This window comes from Pseudorca crassidens, chromosome 15, assembly GCF_039906515.1.
Source record: "Pseudorca crassidens isolate mPseCra1 chromosome 15, mPseCra1.hap1, whole genome shotgun sequence".
NCBI lineage: Eukaryota > Metazoa > Chordata > Mammalia > Artiodactyla > Delphinidae > Pseudorca > Pseudorca crassidens.
In genome coordinates, this window is record NC_090310.1 from 38,161,763 (window position 1) to 38,178,936 (window position 17,174).

Here is a 17,174-nt window from a genome sequence, read left to right on the forward strand (position 1 = left end):
CCATTCCATACCACTGGCCTCTCCGGGCCACCCAGGGGCATTCCAGTGGGCACATTCTGGCTCATGTAAGGGGGGGCCACTCTCTGTGAGAGCTGGGCTGTGGGAGTCCCATCCTGAGAAGAGCACTGGGTGGCCTGGTGAGCGCCCTCAGCCCCCTGCTGCCTCTGGGATTGTGATTTCAAACCCCCACCCCAGACAGGAGGACCTCCAGGCGGGAGCCACGGTTTCTCCATTCACCCCTCAGCAGAGGCCCAGCCAAGGAGAAGCACGAGCGTTTGCTGAGTGGCTGATAAAAATGGCCACAACAGCTGACATTCAGCTCTAACGCCATCCCTGTTCCCCATCCCCCAGAAACCCCTCTGTGGGGCCCTGTAAGAGACTGAAGTCTCAAGGAGACACGAGGAACGTGCTCCCCGGGGGTCGCTCCAAGGGCTGTCCATTCAGGCCCACTTCACCTCTGGAGGGTGCACCGGGCCGCCTACCTGCTCATGGTACTCGATGCCCATGCTCAGCGTGTTGGTGAGGATGGCTACCATGATGCCGCGGTTGAAGTACTTGCTGTCCACGATGCGGCACAGCTTGCCGCTAAAGGAGGCCCAGACACGGCCCAGCCCTCCCTGCTCGCCTGCCACCGCCCGACGCTGTGCCCTCCGCCGCGTTCCTCCTGAGTCTGGCGTGTCCGCCGCTGGGGGTGGCTGCATGGGGTCACGGCGGTCTCCATGCCGCACATCCCGTGTGAATTCGTAGACCCCGTTGCTGTCCGAGTCTCCGCTGTCTGAGTCGCTGAACTCCAGCTCGGGGTCCTCCAGGGCGCTGGTGCAGTACGGGCAGCTACTCAGCTCACAGGTCAGCGTGCCCGCCTGGGGGCTGGGCAGGGGGCAGGGCACGCTCAGGCCTGACAGACGGCTGGGGGCCTGGCCCAGTCCTGCAGGGAGAAGGATGTGGGCAGCCTCAGGCCGCTCAGCTGCAACACCAGGTGCCTGGGACCCACATGCACAAGCAGGCTGCCATGGGGTGAACGGTGTCTGTGTAGACATGCACATCGTACACATGCACACGCCTGGGCACTCACACCTGGGTATATGTGCACATGTGGGAACATTCATACACACCTCGGCACACGCCTGAGCACATGCACAGACACACATGCCCACGCCTGGGCATTCACACCTGAGCACATGCACGCCCTGCACAGGTACTCTCTGTTCACTCAAGGCTAAAAAGAGGCAGAGGGGCTCATCCACCAGGGGGCCACGCCATCCACAGAAATGTGACGTGAGCCACTTTCCAGCAGTCACGTTAAACGGATGACGTGACTGGGAACATTCCAGGTCACGACGCGCAGGAGCCATCGTCGCTCGGTGCTGCCTGCCCGGCTGAGTCTCTGGGGCCCAGGTGACTGCACCGGCGGCGGCTTAGACGCCCCACAGCCAGGAGCCCTGCGGGGCCAACCTGCCCCAGTGGGCAGTGCAGGACTATAGGCACGTGCATTTTGACACAGTGCCTCACTGTGTGAGGACACACACACCTCTACCCACTCCAGGCACCCTGAGGGCTACTGCCCGCGCATGCCACCTGGGAGGGCCTCAGTCTGCATGGGACGCCAGTGTCTGGGGTCGCAGTGTCCTGCCCGTCCCAGGTGGGTGAGGCCGGCACCTCAGGTGGGAGGACCGAGTATACTGGGAGGCACCCCGGACCCTCTCTCCTCGGCCTTTGGGAGCTCTGTGACCTCGGCTTTCCCTTCCCTCTGCCCCAGCCTCAGTCTCCCCACCTAGAAAGGGGGCCGGCCACTCCTCCTGAGAAATGACCAGGCCATGGACAGGTGGTCCCTCTCAGGGCCAGGCGTGGGCAATGGAGCACAGCCCCAGGTTTTTTTTTTCTAGCTTCAGAATTCTCATTTCCACGTGGCAAACGCTCAGGGCTACAGGATGGATGGAGGTGGGGGGGCACCTTCTCCCATCTGAGGTGCCCAGGACCTCCCCCACCTTCTTCCCTTCATCCAGGGCTCCAAGGGAGGAAGGCTGAACTCACGAGGGTTCACACACAGGCGGGGATGTCCCAGGAGCCCATCCCCCACTCCCCACTGCTCCCCACAGGGTGAGGTCCTTACCGTGCTCCCCGACCAGATGCTGGATCTTCTCGCAGGGGTCGGGGCTGCTCAGGCTCAGTGGGCTGTGCCCCCCGGCTCCCAGGGGTCCACCAGGACGCTTCCCCTTGGGCCCGGGGCCACCTTTGCCACTGCCTGCGGCCGAGGGCAGGATGGTGGGGTAGTTCATGGCGCCCAGCCCAGTGGCCAGCTTGAGGCCGGCGGCGGCGGCGGCCACAGCATGTGCCGCCCGGGCCCTCTCCTGTGGCCCCTCCACGTGGCAGTCTGCATGGTACACGCTGTGCACTGACTCAGCGTCAGGGGGCCCATGTCCGGGCGAGGGAGGTGCTCCGGCCCGCACCAGCCTGGTGTCACTGCCGCCTGGCTCGGGGCCTGGCCGGCGTGGGCTGCCATGGCTGAAGTGGTAGTGGTGGTGGTGGTGGTGGTGGTGGTGGTACACAAGATGGTGGATGGAGGTGGCGCGCCCTCCCGCCCGCCGTGGCCGCCACCCAGCGCCCTGGCCGTGCGGCACGCCGCTGGGGTCCACCTTCTTGCGCCAGCGGCTCTGCCAGCGGGCATAGAGGCGGAGGCCACGGCGCTTCAGCTTGCGGCACACATGGCCCACGTACCGGAGGAGCTCCTCATAGCAGCTGCCAGGCTCTGAGAAGCTGGCCAGCGTGCTGTCGTTGGACAGGTAGCGGGCCCGCTGCTCCCGCATCAGCTGGCTCTCCCGCTGCTTCGTCTCCGAGAACTGCGTGGCGATCACCACTAGGCACAGGTTGATCATGAAGAAGGAACCCACCTGTGGCGGGCGGGAGGCAGCGAGCTCACCGGACGAGTGCCCCAGGGAGGCAGGGAAGCGGGGACACTGGGACCCACTGCCCTGGGCGTCAGGACTGGGCAGGGCAGGAGACCAGGACAGCAGCTGTGGTTTCTACACAACAATCAAGCCCCTGATGAGAGAAATACTGAGCCCCACTGTGCGCTGCCCGTTCTAGGGGCCCGGGATATGGCCCCAGGGTAGCCGGCGGCGGCAGGGCACCCTGTGATGGGCAGGGTCCTTGCTGATCCGATGTTGAGCCCCAGCATTTGGGATGGGTGGTGCAGGGTAGGTGCTCCTTGCCTGTTTGTGGACAGTTGCAGGACATGTGGGGAGACCCGCCTTCCCGTCATCTGTGTGGTTTGTCCCCTCGTCCTTCAGCTCTGTCCCCAGCCACACCCTCCCGCCCGGGTCAGGTCTTCCTCAGCCCCCACGGCTGCACTGTCCTCTGTGGCAGGGTCACCGGGTGACACTCTGCTGTTTGTGATTATGGTCTGAGATAAGGCAGGACAGGTGCCTGATTTAATTCACTGCTGGTCTTTTCAAACCCCGCCCCAGGCACCAGGGGCCACTGAGAGAACCAAGTGAGGGCCACCCCTGGGGGCCACAATCCCTGTGGAGGGCCGTGCCTGGGGGAAACACCTATACTGCGGAGAACTGTGCTGAGAGCCCATGTACACTGTGGGGGGACTGTGATCCCAACAGGTGATCCTGACTCTCCTGCAGCCTCCTGATAGGACCTGGCCATGGGAGGGCCTGAAGGACTGTCTGAGGTCTCTCTCCCCTCCCCACACACACAGGCTTCTCTGTCCTCCCAACCCTGCCCACCTCCTCCTGGGGCTGGACAGAGTCTCCCCCCAACTCCACCAAGGGCCCCCACCCACCTGCCCTGGACACGACGGCCCTGGGTCTCTGCTGCCCCCGCCCTGCCCTATAGCTCAGTCAAGTGCAGGGACCCAAGAGGGCCAGCAAAGGCCAAGACGGCGCTGCACCAGGGGCACAAGCAGGATCTCGCTGGACCCCGGGGACAGGACGATGCCTGCTAACAGAGGAGGAGCTTGGGATCTGAGACAGGGCTGTCGCAAAGCGGGGGCGCCCCCCCACCCCTCGCCCCGTGCATCCCACTCCGCCCCTGCACTTACAATGATGAGCAGGATGAAGTAGATGAAGTTGTAGAAGGAATGAGCGTCCATGACGTAGTACATGATGTCCACCCAGCCCTCCAGCGTGATCACCTGGTGGGGGGCAGGCGGCTGGACACACGGACGGCCCTGAGAGGGCAGTGGGCCCTCCACGCCTGCCTGGTACCAGCCCCCAGGCCCCGCGTGCTGGGCGCCCAGTGCAGGGGAGACCCAGAGCCCACCTGGAAGATGGCGATCCAGGCATAGCCGATGTTGTCGAAGCTGATGGCCCCGTTGTGTGGGTTGGAGTCGCCTGAGCGGCACACATTGTAGTACTGGTTCCAGTTGATGCAGGTGTGGTGGCCCGTGCCACCTGCGCCCTCGGCCTGTGGCTGCCCATAGGCCTCCCAGCCCAGCGTGCACTCCACGCGCAGCTCGCGGCGGCTGGGGATGTGCGAGCACTTCTGCATGCCATTGTCCCGGCGAGAGGAGCAGATGAAGGGGTTTTCCTCACCCTCCTCCGGCTGGTAGTATGGCCGCAGGAAGCTGAGGTTGCTGTTCCTGAAGGCACAGAAATGGAGAGACAGAGAGAAACAGACAAACAGACACAGTCAGACAGAGATAGAAACACAAATAAAAACCAAAAGTAACAGAGACAGACCCAGGCCCACCAGTGCTAGTGCTGCTCCAGGAAGGGTGTGTCCCTGGGAACAGGGCCTGGAGGAGGCCTGTTAGGGGATGAGCCTGGAGAAGGAGGAGACTGTTGGTGGAAGAGCCCGTTAGGGGAGGAACCTCTGGGTGGGGAGGGGAGGGGCCTGGAGGAGGAGGAGCCTGCTAGAGGAGGAGCCTCTGGGGGCAGGCCCTGGGAAGAGCAGACTGGGGCATGTCCTGCAGGGTGGGCAGGGCCCCTGCACCTGGCGAAGGTGCTGTCCAGGAAGCAGCGGTTGCGCAGCAGTCCAGCCCAAAGCTGGACACCCACGATGCCGAAGATGAAGAAGACAAAGAAGCAGAGCAGGAGGACGTTCCCGAGCATGGGCAGCGTGTCCAGCAGCAGCGTGACCAGGATCCTCATGCCTGCAGGTGGTAGGGCAGCCGGTCAGTGCAGCAGAGCCCTCCTGGTAATCCCTGAGGCGCCAGGCCCTCCTGGGAGCCCTGAGCCCTCTGCAATTCACAGATGGACACCAGCACCTCTGTGAGGGACATGAGCTGGGCCCCCCCAAGTCCAGCATGCCCCAAAGGACAAACATCTGCGGTAAGACACCACAGAGGGGAGCAAGGCCATGGCCTGGAGGGGCTCAGGGCGGGAGGTCCCTGATCCTTGCGAATGCCGTATGGGAACACACTGCAGCCAGGCAGGCCCCCAGGGTGACCAGACCAGGGGTCCCGCGGCCCCAGGCTCCTGCATGCGAGCAGCAGCCTGGGGGTCTTGCAGCAGATACTGGGTTCAGGAACCAGCGGTTCTTTCCATTCTCTGTGAGAATCACGTTGAGCAGAGCCCTGCACTGGAGGGGAAGCAGGGGCTATGGGCACCCCAGGGCAGGAAGCGGCTTTTGAGAGGCAGTTTTGAAGCTCTTGTTCCTGGGTGCGATTGGCTGCGTGTACACCAATTATTCGAGGGAGTGGGTCAGCCAAGCCCCATGCGCCCCTTGGTCCCGGGCCTGCCCCCGTCCCAGACCTCAGTGAAAATAAGACTTGTTTCCAGAAACAAGCAAGAGCTGACCTAAGGGTGCAGGCAGAGCCCTGGGCCAGGGGGCTGAGCCAGGGGGCCGAGCCAGGGGGCCTCGTGGAGAGCACCCTGGAGCTGTTGGATGGCAGAGGTGGGACCCCTGGGGTCACAGCGGGGAATCACAGCTGGGAGAAGCACTTAAGTTTCAGAAATGGCCAGGAGGAAGATTCATCAGGGACAAAGTGAGCACCACCCTGGCCAGACAGCAGCTGGCTCAAAAGGCCACATGTGGTCCAGCGTCAGAGTGGACCCCAGGCAGCCAGAGTGAGACACTGGGGGCTCACTGCGAGGGGCACATGGTCCTGTTTGGGACCAGGGCATGTCCCCAGAGCAAGGCCAAGCTGCTGGCATTTGGTCTGAAAAGTGAAGATCTGTGTTGTGAAAGTGGCTGTATTATCACTTCACACACTGAAAGGGGGTCCAGGTGAGCAGACTGAGTGCCTGATGGTGCTGGGCACAGAGCCAAGAACCACGTGTGACACCTCACCTCAACCCACAGCCATCCTTGAGGAGGACCACATTCAGAGTTGGGTAAACCGAGGCTCAGAGAGGTACAGTACTTGCCCAGGATCACATAGCATCTGAGCCCTGTCTGATCCCTGAGGGTATAGCCAGGTGGCAAGCAGAAGGAAGGCCCAGGGGTCTCACAGCATAAACCTCACCCACCTGCCCTTTGGTGGAGCTGACAGCCCCAGGGGGAGGGAGTGACCCACACTGGGGGTGTATGACTTCTTGGAGGGGCCGCAGGACACACCCTGACCACCCAGACTTCAGTGCTGAGGCCACCAGGACCCAGGCCAGGCAGCCAGAAAGGCTGTGCACACCTACACAGCACACACAGACCCACATGCACGTGTGTGTATACTCACTTTACAGTCACACGGGCACCACCCACACACAACCCCAGGAAAATTAACGGCTGAATTTGATCACATCCCTGAAGACTTGGAAGACACAGAAACTCCCAAACAGCCCCATGTGGGCAGATGACCTGGGTCCGGACAGACCACATTCCAAACGAGCAGCCACATGACCCCCTGGAAGCTTCTCCACCCTTCCCTGAGCACCAGACCCTTTGGCAGAACTCAGACCTGAGAACCAGGGTGGGACAGACAAGAGAGCAACCAAGTCCTGCACAGCTCCCGGGCACGACCCCAAATGCTGTGCAGATGAGGAATCTGAGGTTCAGAATGGCCCCTGTCACTCAGCAGCACTGTGAGGAGTCGGGACCCCACACAGTCTGACTGCGCATCACACCCCAACTCGGCCCAGGGTTGCTCTGTCCTCCCCAGAAAAGCAGTGGCAAATCCTCAGGTTCCCATGGCGAGTGGCAGGAGGCCAGCCTCTCCTACCCCGGCACTGGGGTCTGGGCTGGGGCCAGAGCGTCCAGACGCCACACAGGCAGTGTGGCCTACTGGCCTTGTGCCCCAGTGGGTCCTCAAAAGCTCTCATCAGGGCTGGCAGGACACGCCTGTCCCAGGCCTGGGTGTGACGGTCACTTACTGGGCACACGGTTGATGGCACGGAGGGGCCGCAGCACACGCACTGTCCGGATGGCCGAGAGGCTCACGTTGTGTCCATCCAGAGAGTACTCCATCATGCTAGGAGCGGGGCAGAGGGAACGGGCGCTCAGGCGGCCGACAGGTGCTCTGGGGTCAGAGCCAGGCCAGCGGGCACATGGTTCTCTCCAGGGCACCCTGCCAGCTGAGGCCAGGAGGCCCAGGGCAGGTGAGCACATGCCAGAGGCCTGGTCCCCACACCAGGCACCCAGCCTGGCGTGGGCTCCAGGGCAGGGGAAGTATAACCTTAGGTTACCACTGGGGGCTCCTCACCACTCACAGGCCACTCCATCACCCTGTGTCTGTCCTGCTGTCCCTGGTGCTGGCACAGGGAGCCCTGGACAAGTGTCCTGCCCCTGGCACCCCAGACCCAGCTACCCCCCAGACCCAGCACCACCTGAGTACACCTCCCCATCCCTCTTCCTGGGGGACCCAGGGGCTGCCATGGGGTCTGAGGGGGGCAGGGCTCCCAGCCAGGCCTGGCCAGGCGCAGGGGCCGCCCTGGTCTGGTCTGCGGTGGGGCAGGGCCATACCCCGCCATGACGATGAAGAAGTCCAGCCTGTTCCACGTGTCGCCCAGGTAGCACTTCTGCCCGAACAGCCCGAGGGCGATCATCTTGATGACCATCTCCACCGCGAAGAAGGCGAAGATGAAGTCGTCAAACGCCTGCAGGAGAGGGGCCTGAGAGCTGGGCCTGCACCCCTCACACCCAGCCCAGGTCACCTGTGGCCAGTCCCGCCCCGCCTGCCCCGCCCCGCCTGCCCCGCCCACCTCCAGGATGCTGCAGCGCTCCGAGCGGCACTCGACGTCCTCGCAGGGGCGGAACATGCCCAGAGTCACGCAGTTGAGCATGATGACCAGCATGCTGACGTGCTCGAACCATGTGGGGCAGGTGCCGAGTTAAGGGTCCATGTGGCAGGTGGGGGAGCCCCAGAACCCACCCCCAGCACCCCCTACAGCTGCCACAGGGACAGTCCCTCAAAATCCGCGCCCCCGTGCCCAGGCCATCAGCTGGGCAGTGAGGGACAGACCCCCAACACCGGCCTCTGGACACTGCTGCCAACCCCTCATGTACAGCAGGACCCTGGATGGAGGCGGGAAGCCAGCCACTGCCCCTCTGCCAGACTCCCCCAACTGTGATGCCCTAAACTGAGATCAGCCCCTCAAATTAGCAGTCTCACCAGCACTGTCCAGCTGGGACCCCAAGTACCACAGACACCTCATGAGGGCAGCCCTGAAGACCTCTCCCCCTGGCCCTGCATGAAACCCTCCGTGACCCCAGCAGAAGGAGAACGCCCTGACCACAGCGATGGGCGATGAGCAATGTGGACTTGAGCCCAGCTCAGTGCCTGGGCCCGGAGGACCCGCAGCCCTACTGTGTGCCCAGATGAAGGGGGCCGGGACATGGACGAAGGACAGGTGAGTGAGGACACCCTCCGCCCCAAGTTAGTCCTGGGAGTAGAAGCCGCCAGCCCGTGAAGGGTCCTGTCCAGGAGAGTCTTCCCTTTGGCAGGAGGGTATCCAGCCAGGACTTTAGGGTGCCGGGCCAGCAGCCAGGGCTGCATCCCCTTGTGCTGTGTGAACCTGGCCACCCTGTGGGGTCGCTGGCCCTCAGAACGAAAAGTCACCCAGGATCCCAGAATGCTCAGCCATTCTGGGAGTGGCCACCAGGTGGCACCGTGGCGCCACAGAGGCCATGGCATTACTTTGACTATGACGCCCTCAGTGGCTGTCTCCAGACAGGGGTGCACCCCCATGTTCGCTTCCGTTGGCTCATCAGGAGATCGGGGAGCCCTGTGGTGGGCCGGCCGTGTCATGTATGAGGAAGGGACCCACACCCCAGGCAGGTGACCCAGGGGCTGCCCGATGGGGGATAGGCTGCGTGGGGGGGATCCCCAGCTGGGGGACTGGGGCTTCACCCAAACTCCTGGATGCAGGTAAGTGCCCGTCAGATGGGAGGGCCCTGGAGGCATTCCTTGTACCCCACACACCACCCCCATGTCAAGAACCCCCTCCCACCGCGACCCACCCTCACCCTCCAAGGCGGGCTTTCTGTGGGGCTGCCTGCCTGTCCTGCCCTGTGCTGGGGAGAGTGAGGGCGCGAGCAGGAGGCCCCCAGAGGTCTTCTCTGGGCTGGTGCGGGGTGGATGGGGGACTTTCCTTTAAAGAGAGAGAAGTCAGCACTTGGAAAACACCGCGTGTCAGTAGACAGCCTGAGAAACCTGGTATTGAGACCCTGCACCTACCCACTTGGGGACCACCCCGTCCTGCAGTCCCCACCCTGCCCTGCAGCCCCCAGCCCACCCGGCGCTGAGGGGCCTGAGGCAGGATGACAGGGACAGCGCATCCACCCTCAGGTTCCTTGGCTGCAGCACATACTGGCTGTGTGACCTGGAGCCTTGGTGCCCCTCCGTTTCCCCTGTGTTCCTCCAGCTGGGTAGGTGGACGCGTATCTCATGGATCAACGAGGTGACCAAAGCAGCAGGGCCCTGCTCCCCAAAATGAAGGTCAGTCCCAGGGCCATGAGTGCCCACTCCATGCTCCACCACATGTGGGCACTGGGCCAGGGGTCCATGCGGCCCCACCTGTGAGGAGCTCTGATGCCAAGGGTACCTCACAAACTGGCAGAGGCTGTGCTGTGACTGGAGTCAGGGAAGGACAAGGCCTGGGGAGGTTCAGGGCCTGCATGCTTATTCAGGTGTACAGGCCCCGGGATCAGGGCAGGAGGAAGGCCAGGCCATGTGTGTCCTTCCTTTGTGGGGCCCGGCAGCCTGCCCCGCCCAGACCCCTCTCCCCCTGCCTCCCTGCAAGGGCAGGGCCAACAGTTGCCGCTCTGAAGCCCCTGGCCCTTGGCACACTGCACAGTGTGGCACTGGGCCACCAATGTAATTACCCGTTCCCACTGAGAGCACCATAATTACACTTAATGGGTTCAGCAGTAACAAGTGCCTTTGCTGTGATTCGGCTGCAGAAAAACAGAAATCAGCGTCCTGCTAAGACAGCGCTGAGGGCCCAACCCCACAGGCCTGTGACAGCGCAACGGGAGCTGGCTGAGAAGGGCTGGCAGGGTGGCTCGGCGCACAGTCAGGGCCTGTGGGTGCTGCAAGGTCCCCGTGGGTGGGGTTGGGGGAGGAGAGAGCTGCAGCCGAAAGCTGCTCCAAACACCCATAGTGCACCTACTGTGCGCCAGCCAGTCCAGCCCGCCCTGCACAGACTGGGAGCTCTGGTGACTCGCCCGAGGGCACCGGGCGTGGGTCCCAGGCTGTGTCATGGGATGCTGAGGCCACACACTGAAGCCAGTCCTAGGGCACCGCAGCTCTCCCCGTGTCCTGACCCCGCCGGCTGCAGCCCCTGGGAGCTGCGCACGGCTCCTCTGTCCTTCACTGCTGCAAACAGCACCTCTGGAAGAGGGGCTGCAAGGGTGTCATTGTCTGTCTCCCAGGAGTGGGGGTGGGTTCTCAACACTAAAGCTGTGGATGGCATGCCTGAAGGACAAGCACCCCCAGTCCCACCAGCGAGGACACTGCCACACAGCAGGGAGCAGGCAGCTCTGGGTCTGGGCGCACGAGGCTCAGATGCTCCCCAGGCCTGGCTGGACCCTTGGTCTTGCAGGCACGTGGCCCCCCCGCAACCCCTGCAGGGAGACAGCACAGAGCAGCCTGGGCCCTCAGTTTGCCCATACAGGCAGTGGGGGTGTGGGGACTGTCTGCTCCTGGGTCCTGGGACCCTCCTTCCTTGCCCTACTTCTTCGAGCTCTCCCCTGACCCCGAGTGCTTCTGCCGGGCCAGCTCCCACCTCCCACATGGCGAACATCCTGCTCCATCCAGGAGCATCAGGGTTTCCAGCCCAGCCCAGCCCAGCCTAGCCTGCCTCTGAGCCCTCAGCTCTTCCCTTCTTCCACCAGCTTCATGCCCCTCATCTCAGACTGATGTCGCGAGCCTGCTGCCCGATTTCTCCCAGGCCCATGCCCATGTCCACTCTGGGATCACCATAGACCCCGGAGCTGGCGTTGAGCAGAGCTAAGAACCTTGGTCCTCAACGGTGCAGTGCATGTCTGGAGCCCTGGGCTGGGCTGGGCCAGGACCCATGAGACGTTACTTGATCAGGGGCTAGGGGGGCCCAGTCTCCAGCAAGAGCCACAAACTAGGCTCCCAGCAACTTGCAAAGATAGCCCAGCTTGAGGTCCTGGGCCGGGGTCCTACCTCGATACCTTCCCAAAGCACTAACAAGCAAAAACCACCCACCAACCTCGGCTTTCTCCTGACCCCACTGGCCCCATGGCCCCACCTGCCACCCCTGCCCTGGAGGCAAGCCCTAGGGGCTCAGGACAACCTCCACGGCCACAGTGACCCCATGCAGCAGGATGAGCACAGGTTTGTGTGTGAGGTGGGGACACTGTCCATGTGGCTGGGGTGACCAACCTGGTCAGCACAGCCCAGAAAGTTCCCTATCCATCCTCATGAGCATGCCCCCTTTGGGGTTACTATTCTATGATACACCCCAGCCCCCCTCACCCACCACCCCAAACACCCTGGGAGGGACGAGCTCCTGGGGTCCTGCTCGTCTTTCTGTGCAAAGTGCACACAGGAGAAGCACTTAGAGCCACCCTGCCCAGGGAGGAGCTCCCCACGCACAGGGTCCCACTGGCCCTGCCCAGAGAGGGGATCCGCCAGCGGTGGGGGGAAGGCTCCATCAGCCCCACACGTCACAGCCGTTTCCTGGTCACGCCTTTGTGGGCAGCTGAGGACAGGCGGTGCCAACCGGACTCTCATCACAAGGCCACTGACTTCCAGAGGCTTAATTACACAGATGGATTTTCTGAGTTTTAATTCAAAATCCTTTAGGTTTTGAACCAAATTCTACAAATTAGAGTCAATTTCCACTGCGGGTCCAGAGAAGCCAGGCTGATGTGTGGCTGGGAAGAGGCGGCTGTGCCAGCACGGCATGGGGGCTGTGGTGCTGCCTGAGGCCTGGCCACACACAGAGGGGCTGGGGGCATGGGTCTCTCCATGGGACCCCATAGCCAGGAAGGCTCTGCCCAGGTCCAGAGGTTGAAAGAAGGGCAGAGAGCCCCCTGACCCATGTTCCTAGACCACCCTAGGCCTTGACCCATTAGGACCCAGGGATGTCCCCTGGCCTAACAGGCCCCTGGTGTCCAGCCTGGGCAGGGTGGGGCATGGAGTGACTCTCCCTGGGGCAGCCTGTCCCCAGGCTGGGGACTTGCGAGAAACTGGTCCCCAGAGAGGTGTGGAAATGAGCCCAGAGCCAGGGCTAGAGCACGGATCAGCAGTGGGAGCAGAGCACTGGTCCGTCCAGGGACCCCTCAAATGCTGTACCCCCCCGTGGGTCCCACACTCCACCCACAAAGCCCTCCCAGCATTTGGCCGACCTGTCCCAGCATCAGCCTCCTTCCGGTCTCCTCCCTCCTCCCTCCCTTCTCATTTCTGCAGCCTCGGTGGGGCTCAGCAAGGACTGACCCACCTTCCCACCCCAGCAGCCATGCCCGTGGGCCAGCCTCCCCCAGTCAGTGCAGAGCAGGTGCTGGCTCCATGGTCTCCCAGACCATGACAGCAATGCACCCCAAACAAATCCGATGCCCGCCCCGAGGGCCAGGAGGCCAAGAGGGATGGTGGCCGCTGTCCGTGGTGCTGAAGTGGCCACGTCCCAGCAAGCTCAGGGCTGGGGAGAGGCACTCGCCCAGCAGCCAGAGGGCCTGCTCACCCAGGGCCTAGGTTTTGCGGCACACCACTCCAGAGTTTCTAGTTCCACGTTCTTTCTTATTCCTGGACTTCCAGATGGTTAAAAGCACACCAAGGGCTGCTTGGAACATGGCACTGGCCCGCCTGGAAGCCAGCTCGGAAGTGGGGACACCCCAGAGGGCAGCAGGGCAGACATGGTCATCTCTGCACTATGATGCCGCGAGGTGGGGAGCTGGCGTGCGGGGAGTGTGTGTGGAGGCCAGAAGGGGCTTGAGGCCAATCAGCACACGTCAGGGGCTGCCAGCACCCCACTGGCAGCCATGCCACTGTCTCTCACCAATGATGGTGGCCTCCAGGGTCCTGGAACAGGGTGGGGGTCCCCGAAGCCTGTGTGGTTTAAGGTGGTGTGGCCCAAAGGGTGGTCCTGGACCCCCCAAACCAAATTCTCATTATTACGCAGCTGCCCACAGCCCACCCAGACCTGCTGGCTCAGGGTCTCTGGGGCCCACAGATGGGCCATCTCTCACTCCATGAGTCCGGGGATGAGAACCCGACCCCCAATTCTACCACCAGCCACCCCTCACCCTTTCTTAGCCTGTTTCCCTACCTGTAAAACAGGGGTGACAACAGTCACTTTTCAGATGCTGAGATTCTCCCAGACCCCCTTCTATAAAGTATCCCCCATCCCGTCCCTCATCCTGATGAAGGCCACCTCGGCCCCTCCCCCTGCTGGCCCCAGACACACGGAGGGAGGGGACGTTATGTCTTCCCCATGCTGTGGATGCTGAGGACGCAAGCAGGATCTGCGGGACAAAGGGCTGGATGCTGTCACCAGGAGACAGACAGCGGAGCTCGGCGTCCCTCATCAGGAGACACCGCTCCAGGACCCAGAGCCACAAACCAACGGGGAATACGATGGCTCGAGGGCCGCAGGGAGGGGTCTCCAGAAGTGGCTGAAGTCAGGCCCCTCCAGTCACAGTGGCCCCCACACAGGGCTGTGTAGGAACGAGGCCTTGACCCCACAGGCCATGCTCCCCCCATGGCCATCGTGAGATAACACAGAGGCAAAGCTCTCAGGAGGATGAGAAGGCCTGAGCTGGCTGCTCCCCATAGCAAGCTGCTGGGCCAGCTCAGCTCCCTTAGGCCCACCCAACCCTCGACAGACCACATGAGTGTCCACGTGCCCAGGCCAGTGATGCAGCAGAGGGATCCCGGCAGCAGGAAAATGGGAGCCCAGGGTAGGGTGGCCCAGAGCCCCCGACTCAGGACGCCTGGGTCAGCACCTGTGCCCTCCTCACCATGGCCATGGCCACCACCCAGGCAGGCCACAGTGGCTTGAGCTGGGACCACCGTGGCAACCCCCTCTCTCCCCCTGCTGTCTGCCCTATTCCCACAGCAGCCGTCCAAGCCCCGTCCTCCCCGCACTGCCAGGGCCCAGGACACACATACGAAAGAGGTGGCTCTAGGTGATTTCGACCCCTAGCAGACAGGCAGGACCAAGCTGGACACACCATATGGGAGGCCCTCGGGGCTGCTGTGCATGGGTGGGGAGCCGGAGATGGCTGGGCTTCCAAACCCACCCCAACATCCAGCGCCGTGACCTCCTGTGTGGTATGGATGAGCTGCCCCAACGGACAGGGAGATGTGAGGACCAGCTTGAAGGGTGGACACCAGGCTGGTCCTGGGGCTCCCGACCGGACCTACACCAGACCTGCCTGTAGACACACAGCCTGGGGAGGCGGGCCCTGGTGGGTAAAACCTTCCCTGCCCTGGGGGAGGGGGCCCTGCGGCCGCCCCTTCCCTGCTGCTCTGCGCCCGGGCACCTTCAGCCGGCACGCCCACGTGGCCCCAGGTTTCATCTCTGGAAGCACTCAACCTTGCGCTTCCAATCTGCTGGAGGAAGAAAGCACATGTTTATTTATGGGGGAGGAAGCACTGTCTTCCTGCGTCTTGCGGAAGAACCAGCTGGACCACTGAGGAGGGGGCGTGAGTGCGCCCATGCCCTAAGGCCTTGGCTGAGGCAAAATGACAGCCCCGGGGCCCCGATACCCCACGGGGCCCAAGCCAGCCGCGACAGAGGATCAGTGGGAGGCATGGGAGACCCCAGGACCGGCCCCCTCCTGGCACAGCACGGCCCCCAGAACTGAGCCCTCTGTCCACACGTTCACCAAGAACCGGGCAATTCCCGGACCCACCGAGGCTGTGGGCCCAGATACCCTGAGGTCCACAGCCCAGGTGCAGGGGGCCCACCACACACCAGGCAGCAGCATCTGCGATCCCAAGACCAACACGTCGAATGTCTCAATGTGAGGGAGGCGGCAGTGCTGTCCTATCAGCACAAACACGTCCTGCGATGGAGCAGGAAAAGCCCACGGTGGGGAACAGGGGACCCATTATGGAGAATGCGCAACACAGGAGGCTGCTTTGCAACGTGCACGCCAAGCTCTGCAAAGGTCCAGAAGCCTCACTGCAGGGAGAACGTGGCCCGCTGCGGGTGAGGTAAGATGGGGCCAGGACAGGGGAGAGGAAGGGGGACACTGTAGTCGTGCATTGTTGGTGCAATGACAAAGGTGAGGTGTCAGGAAGTCCAGGCGCTGTGGCCCGTGTGGGCTGTTGACAGACCAGTTTCCTGGCTTTGGGGCTACCCACCCACCCAAAGCAGACACACTTAGCCCCATGCTCACCAGGGCAGCGGGAGACCACGGGCCTCCTGCTCTGCCCCTCAGGCGGTGACCCACATCTCCCAACATTGCCACGGAAGGAGACTCACAACAGCCTCCCCTTGCCAGTATCTGAACAGAGAGCTGCGTTGTTTTTTTTTTTTTAATCTGATACACACACCACTAACAAGAGAGGATGCCCTAATCAGCCTCACACTGGCAGGAACCCCACTGAAGGACCGGTGGCACACACCCCAGACCCACGACCGTGGCCCTGTGATGGCCTCCGCCCAGGCTGTTCTGAGCACCCCCCAGAGGAGCAGGCAGGATGGTGATGGCTGAGCTGGCCAGCAGGGCCCTCTGTGGACCACCAGCTCACATAGACCTCAGAAGGCTCCTGGCAGGACCTATGGCCACCGTCCAAGTGCAGCTCCCACTCTGGACACCCGGGAGGCTGGGAGATGAGGAGTCAACCACCTGGAAGTTCCTCAGACGGCTAAACCCTAAGTCCCCACACAGTCCAAGTTCACACCCAAAAGACCTGAAAACCAGTGATTAACACACATACACACGCATTCACAGCAGCCAAAAGGTGGGGACAACCCCAAGGTCTAAGAGGCAAATGGACAGAGTGTGGTCCATCTGTGCACTGGAGCGTTACTCAGCCATGAAGAGGAGTGAAGTACCGACACCTGTGACAACACAGATGCGCCTTAAAAATATGGTGAGCGAGAGCCCAGACACAAAGGCCATGTTTTGTATGGTTCCATTTGTATGAAACACCCAGAACTGGCAAATCCTGAGGCAGTGAATCAGTGGGTGCCAGGCGCTGGCAGAAGGTGGGCGGGGGTCCCTTTGAGATGAGAAAATATTCCAGAATTAGGGAGACGTAGTGATCGGCCACATTGTTAATGTACTAAATGTCCCTGAACCGTTCACTTTATAGTGGCTAATTTTATGATATGTGAACTTCATCTTGGGTGATGCTGTTTGAAACGTGCCTCCCATGGGCAGGCCCAAGGGCAGTGCAGCCTGTGGGAATGGGAGGGGTGGGGCAGGGCGGGGCATCCAGAGCTCAGGGTTGCCCAGGGTCAGCAGCTCACGGGTGTGGATGAGACGGGGCTGGGGCTGCAGCTGATACCCAACAGGCAGGGGCTGAGCCTGACCAAGCGAGAGCAGGGCTCCTTGGACATGGGGGACCCTCCGCCGCCTTCAAAGGCAGGGCAGCAGCTGCACACGTGGTGCTGAGGCCATGCCGTTTGGCATCCACCCTGGCTGTCAGCATGGGTATCCCCAGGGCTGGGCCTGGCCCTTCGTGCACCCCCCAGGTCCCAGCAGGGCCCAGGGCTCCAGGCCTGCACTCCAGGGCCTCAGCAGATCCCCACCTCTGGGGGTCTCCACCCCTTCCTCTGCAAGTGATGCCCAAACCTCCAGGGACTCAGGCTGGACCCTCAGGCAGGGATCTGCTCCCTGGTCTCAGGGCCCTGGCAGGTATTCTGCCC

General features: G+C 62.6%; 1 protein-coding gene across 18 annotated transcripts in view; it reads right to left on the reverse strand.

The window, feature by feature from the left end:
• Window positions 1-17,174, reverse strand: part of CACNA1H (calcium voltage-gated channel subunit alpha1 H) — a 63,122-nt gene that overhangs the window by 18,367 nt on the left and 27,581 nt on the right. For all 18 annotated transcript variants that reach the window (XR_010935048.1, XR_010935050.1, XR_010935052.1 and 15 more), the window contains exons 2-9: window positions 8,085-8,205; window positions 7,846-7,979; window positions 7,257-7,354; window positions 4,942-5,101; window positions 4,270-4,588; window positions 4,049-4,141; window positions 2,111-2,888; window positions 483-925 (exon numbers count right to left, since the gene is read on the reverse strand). Coding sequence is in view for 14 of the 18 variants with exons in the window: in XM_067707149.1 (XP_067563250.1) it covers window positions 483-925; window positions 2,111-2,888; window positions 4,049-4,141; window positions 4,270-4,588; window positions 4,942-5,101; window positions 7,257-7,354; window positions 7,846-7,979; window positions 8,085-8,205 (2,146 nt within the window). In the remaining 4 variants the exon portion in view is untranslated. The remainder of the gene's footprint in view (window positions 1-482; window positions 926-2,110; window positions 2,889-4,048; window positions 4,142-4,269; window positions 4,589-4,941; window positions 5,102-7,256; window positions 7,355-7,845; window positions 7,980-8,084; window positions 8,206-17,174) is intronic.